The 20,807-nt window shown below is 46.2% G+C and overlaps 1 protein-coding gene across 1 annotated transcript in view; it reads right to left on the bottom strand.

Moving 5' to 3' along the window:
• Positions 1 to 459: 459 nt before the first annotated feature.
• LOC147612683 (MICOS complex subunit MIC10-like) overlaps positions 460 to 20,807 on the bottom strand; it is a 38,539-nt gene continuing 18,191 nt past the window's right edge. Inside the window, exons 2-3 of the mRNA XM_086783250.1 lie at positions 909 to 1,087; positions 460 to 824 (exon numbers count right to left, since the gene is read on the bottom strand). Coding sequence (XP_086639376.1) covers positions 819 to 824; positions 909 to 1,087 — 185 coding nt within the window. The 3' untranslated portion in view covers positions 460 to 818. The remainder of the gene's footprint in view (positions 825 to 908; positions 1,088 to 20,807) is intronic.

Raw genomic sequence — 20,807 nt, 5'->3', positions numbered from 1 at the left:
TGACAAGGTGTACAAACCACTTAATATATGACAAAAGCGTTTTAAGAAATCCCTCAGCTTTAATGGCTAAACAGGAAGCCTGGACAAGCCTTCTGCTCTGGGATTCATAATTGTCAAACATGTGCATGCATAACGCATTAATGTTCTACTTTTTTTGTTGCAAGCTATATATAGTGTGGGCGTCTGTCCCCTTCCAAGCAGTGTGCCATACAAAAACTACTCAAACAAGGACCCACCAACTTGTTCTACTTTGCATAGTGAAGATCTTCCATGGAAAAATGATGCAAGTAGCTCCGCATTTACTGTATATTGGATTGCAAACAATAGGGCAAAAATTGAAGGAACACCTAGCAATTAAGCATGAAGACGTTACATACTAGCTTCAAGGGTGAGAAGACCAAACCATGACACAATGATGATTTCCAGATCTCGAAGTAAAATTTTCCAATACACATGCTGTGCAGTAATGTAATGGCATCATCCTTTCCATTGCCATTATTTCAAGCCTTTCTTCCGACAATAAGAACCCAAAAAAAACACATAATAGTACTTCACTCTTTTATTGCAATTCCAGGTAGACAAAATCAAAAACTGCTGGCCCACGACTGTCTAGAAGCTACAGGGTTTGAACTTCATTACACACCAGCATCAGTGTTTGGTACCAGTGAGCTGCGAACAAGTTACATGATATGCTAGATCAGTTTTTGTTTTATAAACCTCGAGAGGCTATGCCCAGCAGAGGCAACAGAGATGTTTGTTACTCAACTACTAACTGGTGATTCTTCAGTGACAACACTCAACCCGCCAAATTGTCAAGATTACTCCTGCCAAGAGAGGAGGGACTAATTAGAATTACTTGTATGAAACAGCATCAGGTTAGGTGGTTTCTGTGTGATATCTGGGCATACCTTTGGTGTAACATGGGGTGCCGCAGACGATGCTGAAGGGGTAGAAGCCTGGGAGCCACTCGAGGGCAGCGGCCACTTGGGCAATGCACCAGCCATGATATGGGAACAATCTGTGTAGGCAGATCCAAGGCCTACACCCGCACCAAAAGCTACAGCTGCCCATCTTGTCACAGGACTCCCTGATAAGATCAAGAAAAAAGGCATTCAGTCACCAAAAAAAAAAACAGTTCCAACCGTAGAAGCTTTCAAAGATGATAAACCAAAAAGTGAATCAGCAAACATGGGCATAGTGTGCACATATCCAACGCTAAATATACTGACAAATGCAGGTAAGGAGATGTAGGATGCTAGCATTAGGCAAAATCCATAGCAAATTAGCATAGAGCAAAAATGGACAGGACCCAGGTTGGGGCAATTTAAGATCAGTTTTGGGCATCCTACGTATGTGCAGACCAGCCTGGCCAAGTGCCTATATCGTTGGCACCTTTTAGGCCCAATATAGACGCGATTAGTGAATTTTGTCACTTCTAAGGGCTGGGAGATATTCCCTTAAATAGGCACCAAATCCCCTCATTCCTCATCACCTTCTACTTCAGCCCCTAGAGCAGTAAACTAAAGTCCACAAGAACCCTTTCCTAGCCTAATTCAGCCCAGAGGAACAAGCACGCCCCAGCTAGACATGCCCATAGAAAGTGCCCAGGTTTAGCAGAAGCCGCTTATGAAGTCGTCGTTCCAGTCGACACAAGTAGAGCAGCTCCTGCTCTCACAAGCGTTGCACTCAAAATCGTCACTCCCAGCAGCGTTCCCTCTCGGAATCCCTCTTGAGCCTTCCTCTATTAACCATCTCCTAATTCATATTTTCCAACTGCTGCAACTCCTCTTGCAGTGAACGCCCTATTGACTGCCATGTCAAAACCCAAGCATGCCCAGATGGTGAAGATGTTGAAGTCTCCCTACTACAACAGGAAGATGGATGGTGAGATAATCACCGATTCAGACCAAGAGATGGTATCCAGCATTGCAGCACCAGTGGCTCTGATACTTTTTAGCTCCATATCATCCATTGACAAGTCACGCTCTCCTCTTGTGATGCACCTCCAAGGTACAGCCAGCAGCGCACAGCAGCCAAGGCACATGTGGCAACAGTGTGCCATGTGGGCAGCAGCCTAGCCAAAAGAAGGCACCCAGGTGCAGGCAGCCTGGTCAGACAGACTGGCAGGGCAGCATACGGCCATGTCGGGCAAGTACAACTGGGTAGGCAGATGACAGGTTTGGGCCAGCCAGTACATGTGGACAAGTCAACCTTTATTAATAGGTTGTTATTTTGCCAGCCCGCAACTCATATAAACTGGCCAACCCGCTCTAGGGGCCCTCTCAAAGGAACCCTCAGCGAGCTTCCGCAGTAATTCATCAAGTATCTGCACTCAGAGTTCTTCAGCACATAGGACAACACGCAATTAGGAAAAGCAAGGAGAAGGATCTAGCAGCCAGTGTTTGCCCTCAAACAATGGCCTTCATCTTTGACATAGGGGCAAAAGTCTCTTCATAGTCTATTCCCTTCTCTTGAGAATATCCCTTAGCAACAAGCCTTGCTTTGAATCTGTCAATAGATCCATCCAGCTTTCGTTTGACTTTGTACACCCATTTTGTACCAACAACATTTTTACTCTGAGGCAAGTCAACAAGTACCATTTTTGATACCAGAACTATATTCATCATGCATGACCTTTTCCCAATGCTCATGGCCATGAACCTGCTCATAAGAAGCTGGCTCCTCTAAATCATACATACTACCCATACAGGCATAGTCAACCTCATGCCTCCTTGGTTCACCTCTTTTGCCTGCCCTTGTCCTGCTCTCCCAAAGGAGCTAAAAGTTTGCTATCTTCAAGGGTATGAATCAGCCATCTAGGGACTGATTTAGCCGATTGTATGCTTGTCCTTTTGTCACGTGCATCCCACACTTCGATGCCACATGGACATATCTGTTCAACACGTGCAGGACCTGGAGTGGAAACTGGCCCCTTGTTAGCCCCAATCCCAACAAGTCAACCAGGGTTCCACTCTAAGCGTCCAAGGTTAGGTGTACAAGTACAACGGTAAACTCGATCCCACAGCTCTGTATTCATGGATTGATCACTTTGTTGCTGGTAGGGAGTCAAACAAAGAGACCATGGTGTTACCTCGCTGCTACACTGAGAGGGAAGCCATCTCTTGGTAGACTCATTGGGCCCACGTCAATTCCAATTATGGAGTTGCTGCCTACGAGTGGGACCAATTTGTCACTGACCTCAAGAAGCAGTTTCTAGCACCTCCTTATCTTGAGCAACTCGAGGACGAGTATCCGGTATTGCGCCATAACGCGCTACTTGTCCTCCAATTTGCAAATAAAGTCACTCACCTAGCTTTACAATTGCAGAAATTGGATGCCGACAAACGAGGTCAATTCCTCTATGGTTTGGACGTGTAAATCCAGTGGGATGTGCACATGTTTGAGCTAGAGACGTTTGATTGGGCACTTTCGCTTGCGCAAAGTGCAAAGACCTCCCAACCCAGAGTAGCCAACGCAGCCACTACCTCTAGCAAGGGCCAGAACCAACCCAAGTCAAGATCCACCTAGCGAGCCTCTGGCTCCAAGAATTCAAGCAATGGACCTCGCCTTACTCCAGACCAGAAGGCTCTGGCCAACAACACACGTGGTAAGCTTAGTCCCAAAGAGCATGACCAATACAAGGAGGGGTGGTTTTTCTTTTGTCATACAAAAGGACACACTTCTATGGTATGCCCTAAGAAGACCCCTGCTCAAACTACCAGCCCGGCCTCGACAACTTCCGTGGTGAGCCAGCCTCCCACATTGACCCCCCAGGTTGTCGCTAGTCCTCCGCCTCCCACTCCTACGGTTGGCGCCATTGTCAGCCGGGAGCTCGAAGATAAGTAGATAGGCAACCATGACCAAGACTATGAGCGAAACGAACTGCTCAAGACAACTGGCTACATAGGTGGCCAGAGGGTAGTCGTCTTATTTGACAACGCAGTACAAAGGACATGGTCACGGAAAAAGCCGCTTGGTGAGCCTGATTTTCATTGACCTTGGTAGATCAGAAGGTGGAGGGATTAAGCATGAGCATGACAAGTTTGAAGCTCGTCGTGCTAAATTAGTCATCCACGACACAGAACTTGTGCGCGATTTCATGATTGCCCCTCTTGTAGGTGCAGACATAATCTTAGGCATCTCCATTGCAACCTCTGGTCATCCATCACCAGTTTTGACCACTGAGACCCCCTGTACATCTGTCGGCTGCTCTATTTTAGGGAAACAACAATTGGTGTGCTGTGTTTTTTCCTCTACGAGTGTTTCTTGCAATTGTTGGTGTTCTGATTTGAGGATTGGTGGCATCCGGTACTTGCGGTGGACACTTGTCAAGACCCCAGTCGGCTCTGAGAACCTGGAAGTCCTGCAACAACAGCAAACACATAAACCCCAACCGAAACTCTAGGAAACAGCGGAAGAGAAACAAATCTGGGCGCAAGCACCCAACCATGATAGCCATGAGCGAGGCTCACAATCTTGGCCGTCCCCATCAAGCCACGAGCTAGAGCGTCATACCCTCGTGAGTGCCCTACCATCGTCCTCATCTAGTGTCCTCTACCACCCGGGGTTGTCCCCCAAGAACAACGACATCCTGCGCGATGGTGCTCCATCTGTCGATGTGTGCCCAACTGGTACCCCTCCCCCCAATAAATAGGGAAGGAATGCCCAAGAGGCACACACTATCAATAGCGCACCGAAAAGCACATGTCCGCCCACAACATATCACACTCTAGCTCGCCAATCTGCCTGTCCCTAGCATGCAAATGACATACTCCCCTTTCTCAAAACAGCTCACTCTTGAGCTCAAGAAAAAGAACTCAAGGAGAAGTTGTCACACTCGCAACACTAGAGAAACACCCTCTATTGGTCGAAACCAATAGGGTCTCCTACTATGTACATGTGCCAAGAAGCATCGCTCCAAGTTGGACTCGAAGTCTCAACGCATGACTTTTCTCGGATACAATTCTGTGTCCAAGACATATCGTCTGTATGTCATATAATCAGCAGGCCGGCAAAGTTGTTGTAGTGAGAAGTCATATTTCTCTTGTTGATGCTTCTCCAAGGATTGATCAGAGACAGTATCGGGTTCTCGTCGGTTGTTTGGTTTGGTTGACCTACTCCCGATTGGACATTTGTTTCACAGTCAACTTATTGAGTTCTTTCACATCCAATGCTGCCGCTGTCAAACAAGACGACTCCTCTCTAGCCACCTATGTAGCCAAAGGTCTTGAGCAATTCGTTGCGCTCATACTCCTAGTCATGGGCGCCCTTCTACTTATCTTCGAGCTCCCGGCTAATGATTGCTCCAATTGAAGCATTGGAATTTAAAGAACTAGGGGCAGCCACTGGAGTCTGTGTGGGAGCTAGGCTCACCACTGAAGCCGTCGAGGCTAAGGCGGGGGTCTTTGGAGTGGTAGTCTTCTTAGAACACTCCCAAGAAGTGTGTCCTTTTGTATGACAAAAGAAACACCTACTCTCCTTCTTGTACTGAGCAATCTCCTCAGCACTCAACTTGCCATCGGTCTTGCCTACCTCCGCTTTCTGGTTTGGAGTAAGCTTGGGCGTATTGGTCGAGTTCTTGGAGCCAGAGGCTCCCATGCTTTGCCTTGGGGAAGACCCCATCTAGTTCTGGCCTTTTCCCACCGAGGTGGTAGCCTTGGGAGTAGCCGGCTAGGAAGTCTTGGGCTTTCCACCATTGTGCTTCATTTCAACACTTTGCGCAAGCGAGAGTGCGTCTTCGAAGGTGGCTGGCCTAAACATACGCACCTTCCATTGGATTTACGTGTCAAGGCCATACAAGAATTGCTCTTTCTTGTATGTATCAGATAAGCCTAATTGCAAACATAAGTTTGAAATTTTGTTGGCAAACTGAAGGACTGGTTGCGCGTTTTGATGCACTCCCCTAAACTCGTCTTCCAGTCACTCAAGGTAATGGGACAGTAGAAACCGCTGCTTAAGGTCGCAGACAAACTCGTCCCAAACATAAGCTGCCATACCTAATCTGATGTGGGCATGAGCCCGCTGCTTAAGGTCGCAGACAAACTCGTCCCAAACATAAGCTGCCATACCTAATCTGATGTGGGCATGAGCCCGCTGCTTAAGGTCGCAGACAAACTCGTCCCAAACATAAGCTGCCATACCTAATCTAATGTGGGCATGAGCCCACTGGGTCCACCAAGGAATGGCCTCACCTTCCAAGTACCAACTGGCTAAGATCACCCTATTAGTATCATTTCTTCTAACTGTGGCAAAGTAAGCTTCAAATTGATGCAACCATGAATAAAGAGTTGTGGGGTCGAGTTTACCATTAAACATACTGAAATTCATTTTTTCGGGAAAATGATTTGAGGAAGCCACTAGTGCCAGTCTTGCGTCCAAAGCCACAAGGTATCACTCATGTTCCACACGTCGCATGGCTTCGTCTTCACGTTGTCAGATCTCCAATGCACACTTCTGCAACTCAAGCATCGAACTCGGATGCGGTCGTGACCCTTCGAGAGGGTCCCTGTGTAGAGGATCTGGAATCTGGGAAACGGAAGGAGAGGGAGAAGGAGACGGAAAATGCGGAGCTGGAGAACGGGTGCGCTCTTCCAGAGCGAGTATCTATGCCTTCTGCTCTTCCAACTTGGAACTCTGGTTTGCGATTGCTCGCATCATCTGTTGGAACATCTCTAACACTCATGCCTGATGCCCTAGCTGGGCTGCCTGGTGCACTTTGGTCCTAAGGTTCCACTATGTGTGTAGGAGACTTCCGGAGGCTAAAAACCAACCGTCCTTTAAGGGACAAGAGTCACTCCGAAAGGGGTGGTCCACTGGAGTATAAAAACCACCACACGAGCGAGAAAAAATTTCTGGTTTCTTGCTGAATCTTTACACTTGAAGTAGGCTCTGATACCACTGCAACATGCGGAAGCTTCAAAGGAGATCGAAAACTTCAATGCTCAGAAATCAGCACACTTTTCGCGACGAAAATAACGCACAAAACTGAATATAGATGTGCAAAAAATAGAGAGAGAGAGAGAGAGAGAGAGAGGGAGAAGAGGACACAGTATTGGGTCCCGAATACCCTCTGTAGGGCGCCCACCATGGATGGTGTATTTGCTTTTATTAGAATGATGCAAATCTGAAAATAAAAGACCGAACCTGAACCTTCTTGGCTGAGGAGAATCCTCTGCCCTTGACCTTCACCCTTTGCGTTAGCTTCTCCTTGGCTGTCCTAGCCCTTGAGTTAGCTCCAGCACTTTGTGAATTATGAGATGAATGAACTGAAATATGCTTTGGGTATTTATACCCCTCTCTAATGCTGGTCGGCTGGTTTTACCCCAATTGGCTGACTGAGAAAAGCCTCACGATTGCATAAAATAGCATTAAATGCTGGAAACCATGCGCATTCATACATGGGCTGTCTAGCGACTTGCGCAGGCTGCTGGACAACCTTCTGGGCTCTGGCCGCCTGCAGTCCAGGCTGCCCAATGGGCCTGCCAACTGGTTGGGCTGGCCCAAGGCAAGTTGGCTGCCTGGCCAAGCCCTCTTGGTCTAGCCGACAGCCTGCCCAGCCCCCTCCTGGGCTGGTGTGCAAGGGCCATGGGCCCCTTGGGGTGGCCTAAGGCCTACCCCTTGCCCAAACATGGGGTATAATCCCCTTTCTGGGGTAGCCTGAAGGGATACCCCCCTTCTACATGCAACCTACACAGCCATCTGGCATCTCGCCACAGACCAAACACACACAACAACTGACATCATTCCCGAGGGAGACTCACAGCGCGGACTGGCACTGTTTCATGTGCAGGACAATGCACACCTGACCTTGGACGCATGTGCAGGACAATGCACACTTGACCTCAGACGAATGGAGTGGAACCTTGGCTGACTCATCCCGGACTGGGCTCACATGGGACCAGTTTTCCACCCCAGGTCCTGCACCTTCTTGTACAGATATGTCTACGTGGCATCCAAGTGCGGGATGCACGTGACAGTAGTCAACCCACAAGACTATATAACTACAACTCCATTATGCATAGCATGGACTAGATACTACCACATCCCCACTAACGTCATCAGTGCCCAATAGTGGGTGTAGAACTCTGTATCAAGATATGCTCCCACACACGCACTCCACAGACACACACACACACACACACACACACACACATAAGAGCATATATTCACACAAAGGCCTTCGTACTGAGTTTCTGTCAAACCTTCGGAGATGCAGGGCAGACTCAGCCATAATGAAGCCTAGCACTAAGGGAAGTAGCAAATAGAAAGAATTAGTACATCAAATAAGTAGTTGATAGGGCAAATGCACCACTAAAGATAGAAAGAATTAGCACAATATCAAATGGCCGAAATTAGAACATATACGTATATGTTACATGTCATATACTTATCTTATCCGGTTACAAGGGGTGTGTTCACACCTTCGCAAGTGTTCACACTCTTATATATGAATAAGGTGACACACACACATAGGGTGGATACACATAGGCCTTTGGGGGATAGTTCACATACGACACGTCGGTGCATAGTTACACACATGAAGCTCCGAAATATCCAACAATCTCGATTCTCATATATGCTAGAAAAAGGATAAAACATTCTTCGAAGAAGAAGAACCATGTATAACTACAAATCCACATTCCATACAATAGACAGTTTGAAAAGAGATCATGTGTTCAAAATACTTCTGTTGATCTTAATATTCTAGATGACATCGTAAGAGAGAACAACTTGGCTTTCAGCCTTTGTTAAAATATGAGTCTTGCATAGACATGCAACATGAAGCATAATCATAGTTTTATTTGTTATTAATTGGTCTCACCAGTTGGTTATCAAAACCAAAAGCTTAAGCTATTTTCTAATCTACTAGACAAAGCTGAAAAATTAAAACGGATAAAATAACTTGGGCTTTATGTAAACCCAGGTTGGCATGTCCTCAAGAGCTACCAAACCCTTCTTGGGGAAAGTAGAGTGGTCCTTTGGGAATATAATCCTCTTCACCCGCAGCATAGAATGCTTGCATGGCAAGAGGAAACCGAGCATTCATCTTCTCTTGCATGGCTTGGCGAGAAGCTGATTTGTTCCCGGTTTTCATTGTGGTATGCAGCGGAAGTCTTTGTATTGGAAGATCCTATCACACAGATGCTCACACCGTCTTCTGTATCCTGAGTTTCGTGAGTTTAGCAATCCACTTCAATACTTCAAACTTTAAAGAGATATGAGAGAGAGAGATGAGAACTGTACACCAGATTGGGTTCCGAATTACCCACTGAAGGGCCCCCTATCCCGATAATGAGATAGTATTTGCTTTGTTTCTTTAGAGAGAATGACTGTGGACTGTAGATAAGCCAAACGCAAGATCTCGGAGGATCGGAGATTGGCTGAACTGTACACGGCTGTAGAAACACCTCGATGACCTGATCTCGAGCCTATGCACTCTTCCCAAGGGCAGAAGGGCTACACACCTGACGTTGAGAGAAGAAGATGGTGGACTGTTCTACGCTATGTTAGAATGCTGTAAATGCTTATGAATGCTGTGTTACCTTCACCAGATGACTGTTGCATGTATGGATGATGCACAGAAGGCTGGATACTGATGTAAACTGATGATTCAGGGCTGAGAACTGCTGTGGACTGAAACGCAGACCTGTAGGGATGCTGCTGGTCTGAAAACGCAGGTGTGCTGCTGCTGGACAGAAACGCTGGCTGTACGGCTGCTGCTGGACAGAAAACGCAGGCTGGCTGCAGGCGCCTGTGGGCTGTACAGATGGACTGAACCTGAACTGCTGAATCTGTGGGACTGCTGCGTTGAATTGGGCTGAATAGATGCTGAATACAGGGACTGAACTGATGCTGATGGCAGGCGCCTAGGGCTGTAGGGGCTACTGAACTGCAGGTGTTGGAGAAATAGGGCTGGCCAAAGCAACCTCAAGCACTCCAAGGGCTGGATGAGACTAGTCTAGTGCTGAAGGCAAGGGGAACTCCTAGGACTGAGGAGGAAAGCTCTTAGCACACTGAAGACTGAATGAGAAACTAAGCCCTATGCAAGCCTATTTATACTAACTGGAGGTTGGTCAAGTTGGCTGGTCATTTAATAAAGTTTATATTTATAAATGACAAATAATGCAAATAATGCTAAATAAATACTATAAAATATGGAAAAAATACCAGATAAATTCTAGTAAATTCCCTAAGGCTTCTGGGATGTTCTAAATGATGCACAGGCATATGAATGCATATTATGCAGGATGCAGAGTGCTTTCTGATGCAAACCCTAAGGCTTCTACTGACTCTACATGCATGAATGATTCTCTCCAAGTGGGTTAAGGGACTTGACTGACTGACTAACCCGCTAAGGCTGAGGAATGACCTACGTAGCTCGTGCCTGACTTATCCTGGACTGAGGATGTACAATGGGGTCACGGCATACGACAAATATCATCCTACTGGGTTCTAATACTTTACAACTGTTGCACTGCTGATGATGAGCCATCTTGTCACCATGCACTGAGTGCAAAGTGCATGTGACATTCCCTCCTAATTAGCTTGGCGACAGGTTCATGGCTTCCAAGTAGTTCGCCAATAACTGGGGGTACTCCTGGAAGAACTCCTCGTCGAGCCATACGGCTTCGTGGGTGCCTCGATCTCGGAATTTCGTATAGAACTGACGAATCCGTCGACCGGAACCATGCTTCCATCGATGAAGAAGGATCTGCTCAGGCTCAATCACTTCTGCCTCGTCTACCACGTCTGGCTGCTGTTCATCTGAAACAACAAACACTTTTGGACCAACATATGGTTTTAGCCAAGAAACATGGAAAACATCATGCATTGTCCAACTGGTAGGCAACTTTAAATTCATGGAGACATCACTTAACTTCTTAACTATTGGAAAAGAGCCAAAACTATGGAATAAAAGCTTGGGACAACGTTTGTCCACTTGTTTCAGTCTCTGTTTCATGATACGCAAATAGACCCAATCTCCTTCCTTGAAGTGGACATCTCGTCTAGACTTATTTGCATGTCTGCTATATGCTTCCTAAGCTTTGGTCAAGCGGTCCTTGATTGACTCAATGATCTCGGAAAATGCTTCCGTGGTTTTATTAGCCTCTAAAGATGGAGACACCATTCTCGTCAAAAGAGAAGAAAAACGGCGGCCAAAGGCTGCTTCATATGGAGTCCGTCCGACACTAGATGAATGAGTGTCGTTCAAGATAGCTTGGACCAATGGAAGATAGTGCTCCCATTTGGACTGCTGGTCATGACAGTATGACTTGAGGACATCAAAGACCAATTGGTTATAAATTTCTGTCTGGCCATCTATCTGGGGATGGAATGCACTAGACAACTGCAACTTAGTTCCGAAGTTTTCAAATAATGCCCTCCAGAAATGCGAGGTAAACTTGGAATCTCTGTCTGATGTTATGGTGCTAGGCAAACCACAAATTGGATACCAATGCTTGAGAAACAGACGGGCTACGTCCTCAGCTGTGGCCGTATGCTTGCATGGGATGAGCATGCAAAATTTACTAAAGCGATCCACAATGGTAAAACACTGAGTGTTACGGGATCCAGTGAATGCTGGTAGAGGCCCTACAAAGTCCATAGATATGTCGATGAAAGGTCCGTCGGGGATAGGCAAAGGTTGAAGTAAACCTGCCTTCTTTGTATGGGGAACCTTGACTTTTTGACAAATCTTACAAGCTTGTACATGTGCATAGACATCACGCCTCATCTTTGGCCAATAAAAGGACCGTTCTAATTTCTCGAGGGTACTCTTGATACCCCTATGTCCTCCAACTAAGGAGTCATGGTGTAGAGGCCAGAGGGTGTAGAGAAGAGTGTGTCGGTGAGAATGTGTGAGGGTTCCAGCAGGTTTTAGCACCACACAGAGAAGAGAAGAAGAAGTCGACTCCTTGCAGATTTCAACGTGAGTATATCTCTCACTTACTCACTACTTTAGTTTTATTACAACTTAGGGTACACATGTGTCCGGGCGTCCCCGGCCGAACACGGGCCAATTTGGCCATGTAAAATAATGTGTGTGTGTGTGTGTGTGTGTGTGTGTGTGTTTATATGTACACACTTTACATATGTGACAAGGGGCTCAGCAAGAGCTTTACCCCCAACAACCTCCCACTTAAAGATCTTGTTGAGCGATCTTGTAGAAGTGTGTGTGTGTGAATCATCTGACTCCCACCAAATCAAGGCAATGCTCATGCGATGACTTGGCGAGGCTCTTTGTCAATACATCTGAGGGATTTTCTTGCGTTTTGATCTTAGTCAATGTGACTAGACCATCGTCTATCACTTGTCTGATAAAGTGATAGTGCACATCAATGTGCTTTGTACGCGCATGGAACATGGCATTCTTAGCCAAATGAATGGCACTCTGGCTATCACACTAGATGACTGGCATGTGTTGTTGCAATCCCAACTCAGTGACTAGTCTGCCAAGCCAAATGGCCTCTTTCGAGGCCTCTGTGGCTGAAATATATTCAGCCTCAGTAGTGGATAGTGCAACATTCTTTGTAGCCTGGAACACCATGAAATTGCACCACCAGCCAATGTAAACACATACCCGCTAGTGGACTTGCGAGTATCAATATCACCTGCCATGTCTCCATCACAATACCCCTCTAGATGCATGGACCCTTCACCAAAGCATAAGCATTTATCCACTGTACCCTTCAAGTAGCGTAAGATGTATTTCACTGCTTCCCAATGTGACTTGCCTGGATTTGCCATGTATCTGCTTACAACTCCCACTGCATAAGCAATGTCCATACGAGTCATGATCATAGCATACATCAATGAACCACAAGCTGAAGCATACGGTACATCCCGCATAGCATTAATGCTTGCATCATCTTTTGGGCTCTCTCTCTTGCTAAGCTTAACATGAGGAGGCAATGGCACTCCATATGGCTTAGCATTAGACATATTGAACCTGTCAAGTACCTTTTTAATGTACTTCTCTTGAGACAAGAAGAGAAGCTTTCTCTTTCTATCCCTTTTGATACGCATGCCCAAGATGTGCTCAGCATTGCCTAAGTCTTTCATAGAAAAGACTGAATTCAGCTGTGTCTTTAGTTGTTTCAGAGCTTCAATGCTCTTTGCGGCAAGTAACATATCATCCACATAAAGTACCAAGATAATGAGATTGTCATCATCAGCCCTCTTGGTATACAAGCAGTGATCACTATCACTTCGTTGAAAACCTTGTGAGAGCATAAAGGCATCAAACTTTTTGTACCATTGTCTGGGTGCTTGTTTCAAGCCATAGAGACTCCTTTTAAGTTTGCATACAAGATGTTCTTTCCCAGACTATACAAAGCCTTCTGGCTGTTTCATATACAGCTCTTCCTCTATATCACCATGCAAGAAAGCAGTTTTGACGTCCATTTGATCTAGCTCAAGATCCAATGAAGCCACCAAGGCAAGTAAGACTCTTATAGTAGTCATTTCACAACAGGAGAGAACACTTCCTGGAAGTCAATGCCCTCTTCCTGCTTGTACCCTTTTGCTACAAGTCTTGCCTTGTACTTGGGTTTTCCATCAACACACTTGACTTTATAAACCCATTTGTTTGGAATTGCCTTCTTACCCTTAGGCAAGCAAACCAAATCCCAAGTGTCATTTTGTAACAATGACTTCATTTCCTCTTGCATGGCAAGCTCCCACTGTTTCTGTTTATCACATGATTGGGCTTCCTTATACGAAAAAGGCTCACCCTCATCTGACAGCATAATGTAATCAAGAGAAGACGTAAACCTTTGAGGAGCCCTTCTAACAAGTGTGGACCCCCTCACCCAATGATCTACATTGACAAGCATAGGATCCACATCAGGTGGAATGTTTTCCAAAGCATCATGGGGCTGATTTTCCCCATTTTCAGCCGGCTGTCCATCATTTGCAGGTGGATTTTCAGCCCCCTGCCTGTTGCCATACATGTCTATTGGCTGTCCATTATCTTCTGGCTCAAAGACAACAGGCTCTTCATCAGCCATTTGCTGATTTTCAGTCACTACTGGTGGCAAAATGGACTCAAACTTAACTCTTTTCTTGTCCTCATTGCATGAAACAGAGTTATTTAACAGTTTGGTCTCATTGAATATTATATCTCGGCTGCGAATAATCTTTCGAGATAGAGGATCCCACACTCTATAGCCCATTTCTCCTTCATCTCCATACCCCATGAAGATGCCCTTGATGGACTTCCTGTCAAGCTTGGACCTCTTCTCTACTGGAATAAGCACATATGCTTCACAGCCAAAAACTTTCAAATGGTCATATGAGGCCGGTTTGCCAGACCAAACCTCCTCAGGGATGCCATTCTCTAACGCACGATTAGGAGACCTGTTGCATATATGAACCGCGGTTTTCAATGCTTCTCCCCAGAACTGCTGAGGGAGATTAGCAGTGGACAGCATGCAGCGGACTCGCTCACATAACGTATGATTTACCCTCTCGGCCACCCCATTCGAAGAGGGATTATGTAAACCGGCCTGACGGGCGGTGAAACAAACACTCGCACATAAAACACTTCAACACCATTGAGGACCTAGAAAAGGAAAACAAACAGGGGGAGCTAGAGTGCTCCTGCAAATAGTACACGGACACCGATTGGCCCCAAAACGCAGTGGCGCCCCTTGCGGTATTTCTTTAATTGATTATAAGAGCTTTGATTACAATACAAGGCTGGGAACTCAGCCGTCACAGTAGAACCCCTGAAGCCTGCAAAGAACCTGCATCTGGCTTCTTGTCCACTCGGCATCCACAAACAAGTCCAGCCATTGTTCATGTCGAAAGACTCTCTCACATTGAGTCTGCATACAGAAGCTTTCTCCCATGATCAAGACTGCCACAACCATCCATAGCCTCTCACACCATGAACAGCATCACACCCTAACACATCCAGTGCTCCTGCATCACAACACAGACTCCCAAACTGTCTCTCAAAAGAGTATCACAGCACAGCATACCATACAGTCGACACACCTGTACCAACCCTCTCTACTTTCCAAGGATACTATCCATCTCTGTCATGGATCCCCTGTCTCCTGTCCAATCAGTAGCAAGGTTGTACCAAACATGTGTCCATTCCTGTACCCTCTGCCTGCATGTGACCTATCTCCTGGAGAAACCCAAAAACATGCTTCTTCGAGAAACCTACGACCTGTTTCCACATGAAACCTTAGGCCTGTCCCTTTGAAACTTCTGTCCTGTTTCCATACAGAACCATTCATGGCACCATTTAACAACAGTGCCAACAACGGCATACATCTAGTTACCTGTTCCCTCATGAAACATCTGGCAACATAGAGATGCCCATAACTGTAGGTCCCACTGTTCCTTTCTAGCAGGAAGAAAACAATCTACTCCATGAGCACGCAGCCATGCAAGCTTGCATCACTCCCATGCCAAGAAACATAACCAAATGACCTGTACTTGCAGCCAAAAACCCAAGCACATAGCTGAATTTGCAGCCAAACAAAAACAGCCCATAAATAGTCCTGTTTCCACCCTCTGAACTGCCAAACCCTTCCTCTCACAAAGGGCTAGAGAGAACCACTCTGGAACAGTCTTGAGCTAGTGAAAAGAGAGACTCCGAAAGACATCACCTGCAGTCCCACTTGCTCACAAAGAAAGAGAGACTTACAGTCTTTATGTCGCTTTCCACAAGAGAGAAAAAGACACGAGGAAAAGCCCCGAACTGTCTTGTCTTCTTGTCTTGCAGCCAGAAGACTGACAACCATCTTGCCAAAAGCAAAGGACAGAGAAAGAGATGAACTTGTAGGCGCCTGTTTGCTCTGCAGCCAGTAGCCGACCAGCTCTTCAAGAACTAAAGAGAGAGAGAGAGAGAAAAGAGTCTCGAATCTCTGTTCTGTAGCACAGCCAGCATTCAGCCTTTATGATCTCCCTCTTGAAACCAGTCCTGAATTCTGCGCTGCCTACCTACAGTCCCTTCAGAAGGCAAGCATAAAAGAAGCGCAGCCCTGCAGCCCCTGAAAGAAACGCAGCCCTGCAGCCCCTGCCTGTATGCGCCTCTTTTTCAGAAAACTCTCCATGCCAGCAGCCTGTATGCACTCTGTTTTCAGAAAAGCTCTCCTCTCCCTTGCGCTGCCCGCCAGCCTTCCTTTTTCCAAAAAAACTCACGTGTGGCCCCAAAATAGCATAAGGGCCACGATTTCCCCTAAAAAAGGGTTCTTATAATTTTAAAGGTTTTTAAACCTTTGTCCCCTCCAAAATCCTTTGTCCCCATGGGTTATGAGAGACTTTAATCACTTGGCCCCCTTCACACTTGGGGTTATCCACATATGGGCTCCCTTTTTGACTTCAACCTGATGCCATTCACACTGTCCACCATGTCCCCGTGCACACCTGCATCTTGTCCAGAGAAAAACACAGGGTCGTAACATACCCCCCTCTTGAAAAATGGCAAGCGTCCTCGATTGCACTCAATGGCACAGTAAAGCATCTTAAGAGCAAAGACATCCCATATGGCAAAAACAATGGCCTTCCAATGCATCTGGGTGATAAAATAATCATCCTGCACAATAAGCCACACTGTCCTCTTGCTTGTTCCTTCAGAACCTACAGCAAAAGTCTAAAACCAAAAGGAAACACGTTACCTGTGTTAGCCAAAAACAAAACCATGCATCATTCTAAATATGACAAACATATGCATGACACATATATGCATTCGCAAACAATATGCTCCTCATAATGCTCTACCTACTCCAAAGTAACAGTCTAAGGGCTGCTCGCAAGCCTTACGCCCATGGGCATCCCATGGTACCCACGACTGAAGTTAAAACATGAGCATATGCAAGCACTCAATGCATCCAAACACTACATCCACTAAGTACTTTCCCACATATGTTTCATGGCCATCCCGCAGGAGTCACACCCAGTGGTGCATCCATGAACATAATAAAGCACTTGATGTATCATATCAATCTACATGCAGTACTCAACACAATGCAGAGTATTTCCCAATGTATTCTCAATGGTACCAGGATCCAATGGCACCAGAATACAAAAATACCTCTACCTCAAAAAGTGTATGCATACATGCACAAATAGAGTTCGATCCATATTTCCATGAACCAAACCAACTCTAGGACTGCTCGCAAGACTTATGCCCTCCATAGAGTTATCCATAGTTGCAGTTATAGTTCAAGGTGCGGCCGACTATGAACCATACCCAACTTTACCATCTCATGTGACTAGTACACAATATCATAGAAGTCCCATAAGCAGATGTACTGTCAGCCTTAGTACCTTCGGGTGAATACAAAGATGTCACCAAGCGACTCCTAGATAACAAATGAGCCTGTCTGTAACAAGGGAGCGGAGGTGCTACCCCCCTCTTGAGCATCAGGCAATGCTCCAGACCTATGCTCTGCTGAACCTGAACGAGCCGTAACAAGAGTCGACTCCAACTCATAGGCATCAAGATAAAGTTGCAACTCCTGAGGTGAATCTGCTAAGTCACCCTCCTCCATCCACTTCGCATCCATCAGTGAACCTCCTCCATCCACTTCGTATCCATCAGTGAACAGCTCTTGAACTTCACAGGATAGCGACGGGAAACCTTACCTTGTACCTTTCTTTCCTTATGTGCCAGTATATGCTCAGGAATAAGAACCTCGTCAAGTTCCTCCACTTCCATCTGAGCCTCATCTGATACATCCTCAGGCACCCAAAACCTGCTTGCACTCCACCCAAGTGGTAAGCACAAGTCCTCGATGAAGCATAGTAGATCACCACTGCTAAACATAGAAAGAAACTGTCTTCCGAACCCATGAAGCCTCCATGAATATACCACCGGTGACAAACTGTCGAAAGCCATAGCCTTCAACGCATCTCCTGCACCATAACACTTCAACTGCTTCTTGTTCCTGGCCGACTACTTCTTGCCCTTGGTGTCTTTTCTCCTGAGCTTCATCCTCAGCTTTTGCTCTTCACCTCATATAGGCAAAGACACAAAATCCTGTACTATGTCCTGCACTTCCTTTTCACTTTCCTCATGTTGAAGCTTTTAATGTGTCAACCACGGACTCGCCTCCTTGAGAAAGTCGACGATGTGTCCCGGCAACGGAACCTTGTAAACCGGCCTGACGGGCGGTGAAACAAACACTCGCACATAAAACACTTCAACACCATTGAGGACCTAGAAAAGGAAAACAAACAGGGGGAGCTAGAGTGCTCCTGCAAATAGTACACGGACACCGATTGGCTCCAAAACGCAGTGGCGCCCCTTGCGGTATTTCTTTAATTGATTATAAGAGCTTTGATTACAATATAAGGCTGGGAACTCAGCCGTCACAGTAGAACCCCTGAAGCCTGCAAAGAACCTACATCTGGCTTCTTGTCCACTCGGCATCCACAAACAAGTCCAGCCATTGTTCATGTCGAAAGACTCTCTCACATTGAGTCTGCATACAGAAGCTTTCTCCCATGATCAAGGCTGCCACAACCATCCATAGCCTCTTACACCATGAACAGCATCACACCCTAACACATCCAGTGCTCCTGCATCACAACACAGACTCCCAAACTGTCTCTCAAAAGAGTATCACAGCACAGCATACCATACAGTCGACACACCTGTACCAACCCTCTCTACTTTCCAAGGATACTATCCATCTCTGTCATGGATCCCCTGTCTCCTGTCCAATCAGTAGCAAGGTTGTACCAAACATGTGTCCATTCCTGTACCCTCTGCCTGCATGTGACCTATCTCCTGGAGAAACCCAAAAACATGTTTCTTCGAGAAACCTACGACCTGTTTCCACATGAAACCCTTAGGCCTGTCCCTTTGAAACTTCTGTCCTGTTTCCATACATAACCATTCATGGCACCATTTAACAACAGTGCCAACAACGGCATACATCTAGTTACCTGTTCCCTCATGAAACATCTGGCAACATAGAGATGCCCATAACTGTAGGTCCCACTGTTCCTTTCTAGCAGGAAGAAAACAATCTGCTCCATGAGCACGCAGCCATGCAAGCTTGCATCACTCCCATGCCAAGAAACATAACCAAATGACCTGTACTTGCAGCCAAAAACCCAAGCACATAGCTGAATTTGCAGCCAAATAAAAACAGCCCATAAATAGTCCTGTTTCCACCCTCTGAACTGCCAAACCCTTCCTCTCACAAAGGGCTAGAGAGAACCACTCTGGAACAGTCTTGAGCCAGTGAAAAGAGAGACTCCGAAAGACATCACCTGCAGTCCCACTTGCTCACAAAGAAAGAGAGACTTACAGTCTTTATGTCGCTTTCCACAAGAGAGAAAAAGACACGAGGAAAAGCCCCGAACTGTCTTGTCCTCTTGTCTCGCAGCCAGAAGACTGACAACCATCTTGCCAAAAGCAAAGGAGAGAGAAAGAGATGAACTTGTAGGCGCCTGTTTGCTCTGCAGCCAGTAGCCGACCAGCTCTTCAAGAACTAAAGAGAGAGAGGGAGAGAAAAGAGTCTCGAATCTCTGTTCTGTAGCACAGCCAGCATTCAGCCTTTATGATCTCCCTCTTGAAACCAGTCCTGAATTCTGCGCTGCCTACCTACAGTCCCTTCAGAAGGCAAGCATAAAAGAAGCGCAGCCCTGCAGCCCCTGAAAGAAACGCAGCCCTGCAGCCCCTGCCTGTATGCACCTCTTTTTCAGAAAACTCTCCACGCCAGCAGCCTGTATGCGCTCTGTTTTCAGAAAAGCTCTCCTCTCCCTTGCGCTGCCCGCCAGCCTTCCTTTTTCCAAAAAAACTCACACGTGGCCCCAAAATAGCATAAGGGCCACGATTTCCCCTAAAAAAGGGTTCTTATAATTTTAAAGGTTTTTAAACCTCTGTCCCCTCCAAAATCCTTTGTCCCCATGGGTTATGAGAGACTTTAATCACTTGGCCCCCTTCACACTTGGGGTTATCCACATATGGGCTCCCTTTTTGACTTCAACCTGATGCCATTCACACTGTCCACCATGTCCCCGTGCACACCTGCATCTTGTCCAGAGTAAAACACAGGGTCGTAACAGATTATAAGGAGGTGTGAGCTCCCTCTTAATTCCCTGCTTCTCACAAAACTCGTTAAACGCTTTAGATACATACTCTGTCCCATTGTCAGTTCTCAAGCACTTTAGTTTATTACCTGTTTGAGTACTCACATAGGCATAGTACCTTTTAAATGCATCTAAGGCCTCATCCTTATGTTTCAAGGGATATGCCCACAACTTTCGAGATGCATCATCAACAAAAGTGATCAAATATTTCATACCACCATATGTTTTCACAGGCATAGAACACACATCAGAATGAACCAAATCAAGTGTTTGAGACTTTCTTCGCACACCAGAGTAGTAAGAACGTTTTACTTGCTTTCCAAAAATACAGTCAGGACAAAAATCAAGATGAGATTTCTTTATATCAACTCTCTTAAGAGAAGAGAGTACCTATAAGCCCTTGTGGCTCATATGACCAAGCCTCTTGTGCCAAAGCTCCATGTGAGACTTCACATCCGCAACAGCAAGACACTTTCCAGAGATAACCTTTGAATGCAAGTAGTACAGTGTGCCTCTTTTGCTGCCTTGGCTACTAGCATAACACCCTTGTGCATCTTCCACATGCCACTGCCAAATGTGGTAGAGAAACCACATGCATCCGGCTGACCCACCGATAGCAAACTCTTTTTGATGCCAGGAACATATCTGACAGCATGGAGCTGCAGCTCCTGCCCATTCTCAAGGACCAACTATATAGTCCCTTTGCCCCCTATATTGCATGCATGATTGTCCCCAAGGAACACTTT

This window comes from Cibotium barometz, chromosome 45 (genome assembly GCF_041138505.1).
Source record: "Cibotium barometz isolate CiBa-2024 chromosome 45, ASM4113850v1, whole genome shotgun sequence".
Classification (NCBI taxonomy): domain Eukaryota; kingdom Viridiplantae; phylum Streptophyta; class Polypodiopsida; order Cyatheales; family Cibotiaceae; genus Cibotium; species Cibotium barometz.
The sequence above is the reverse complement of the archived record's forward strand: the minus strand, read 5'-3'. Positions and strand labels throughout refer to the sequence as shown.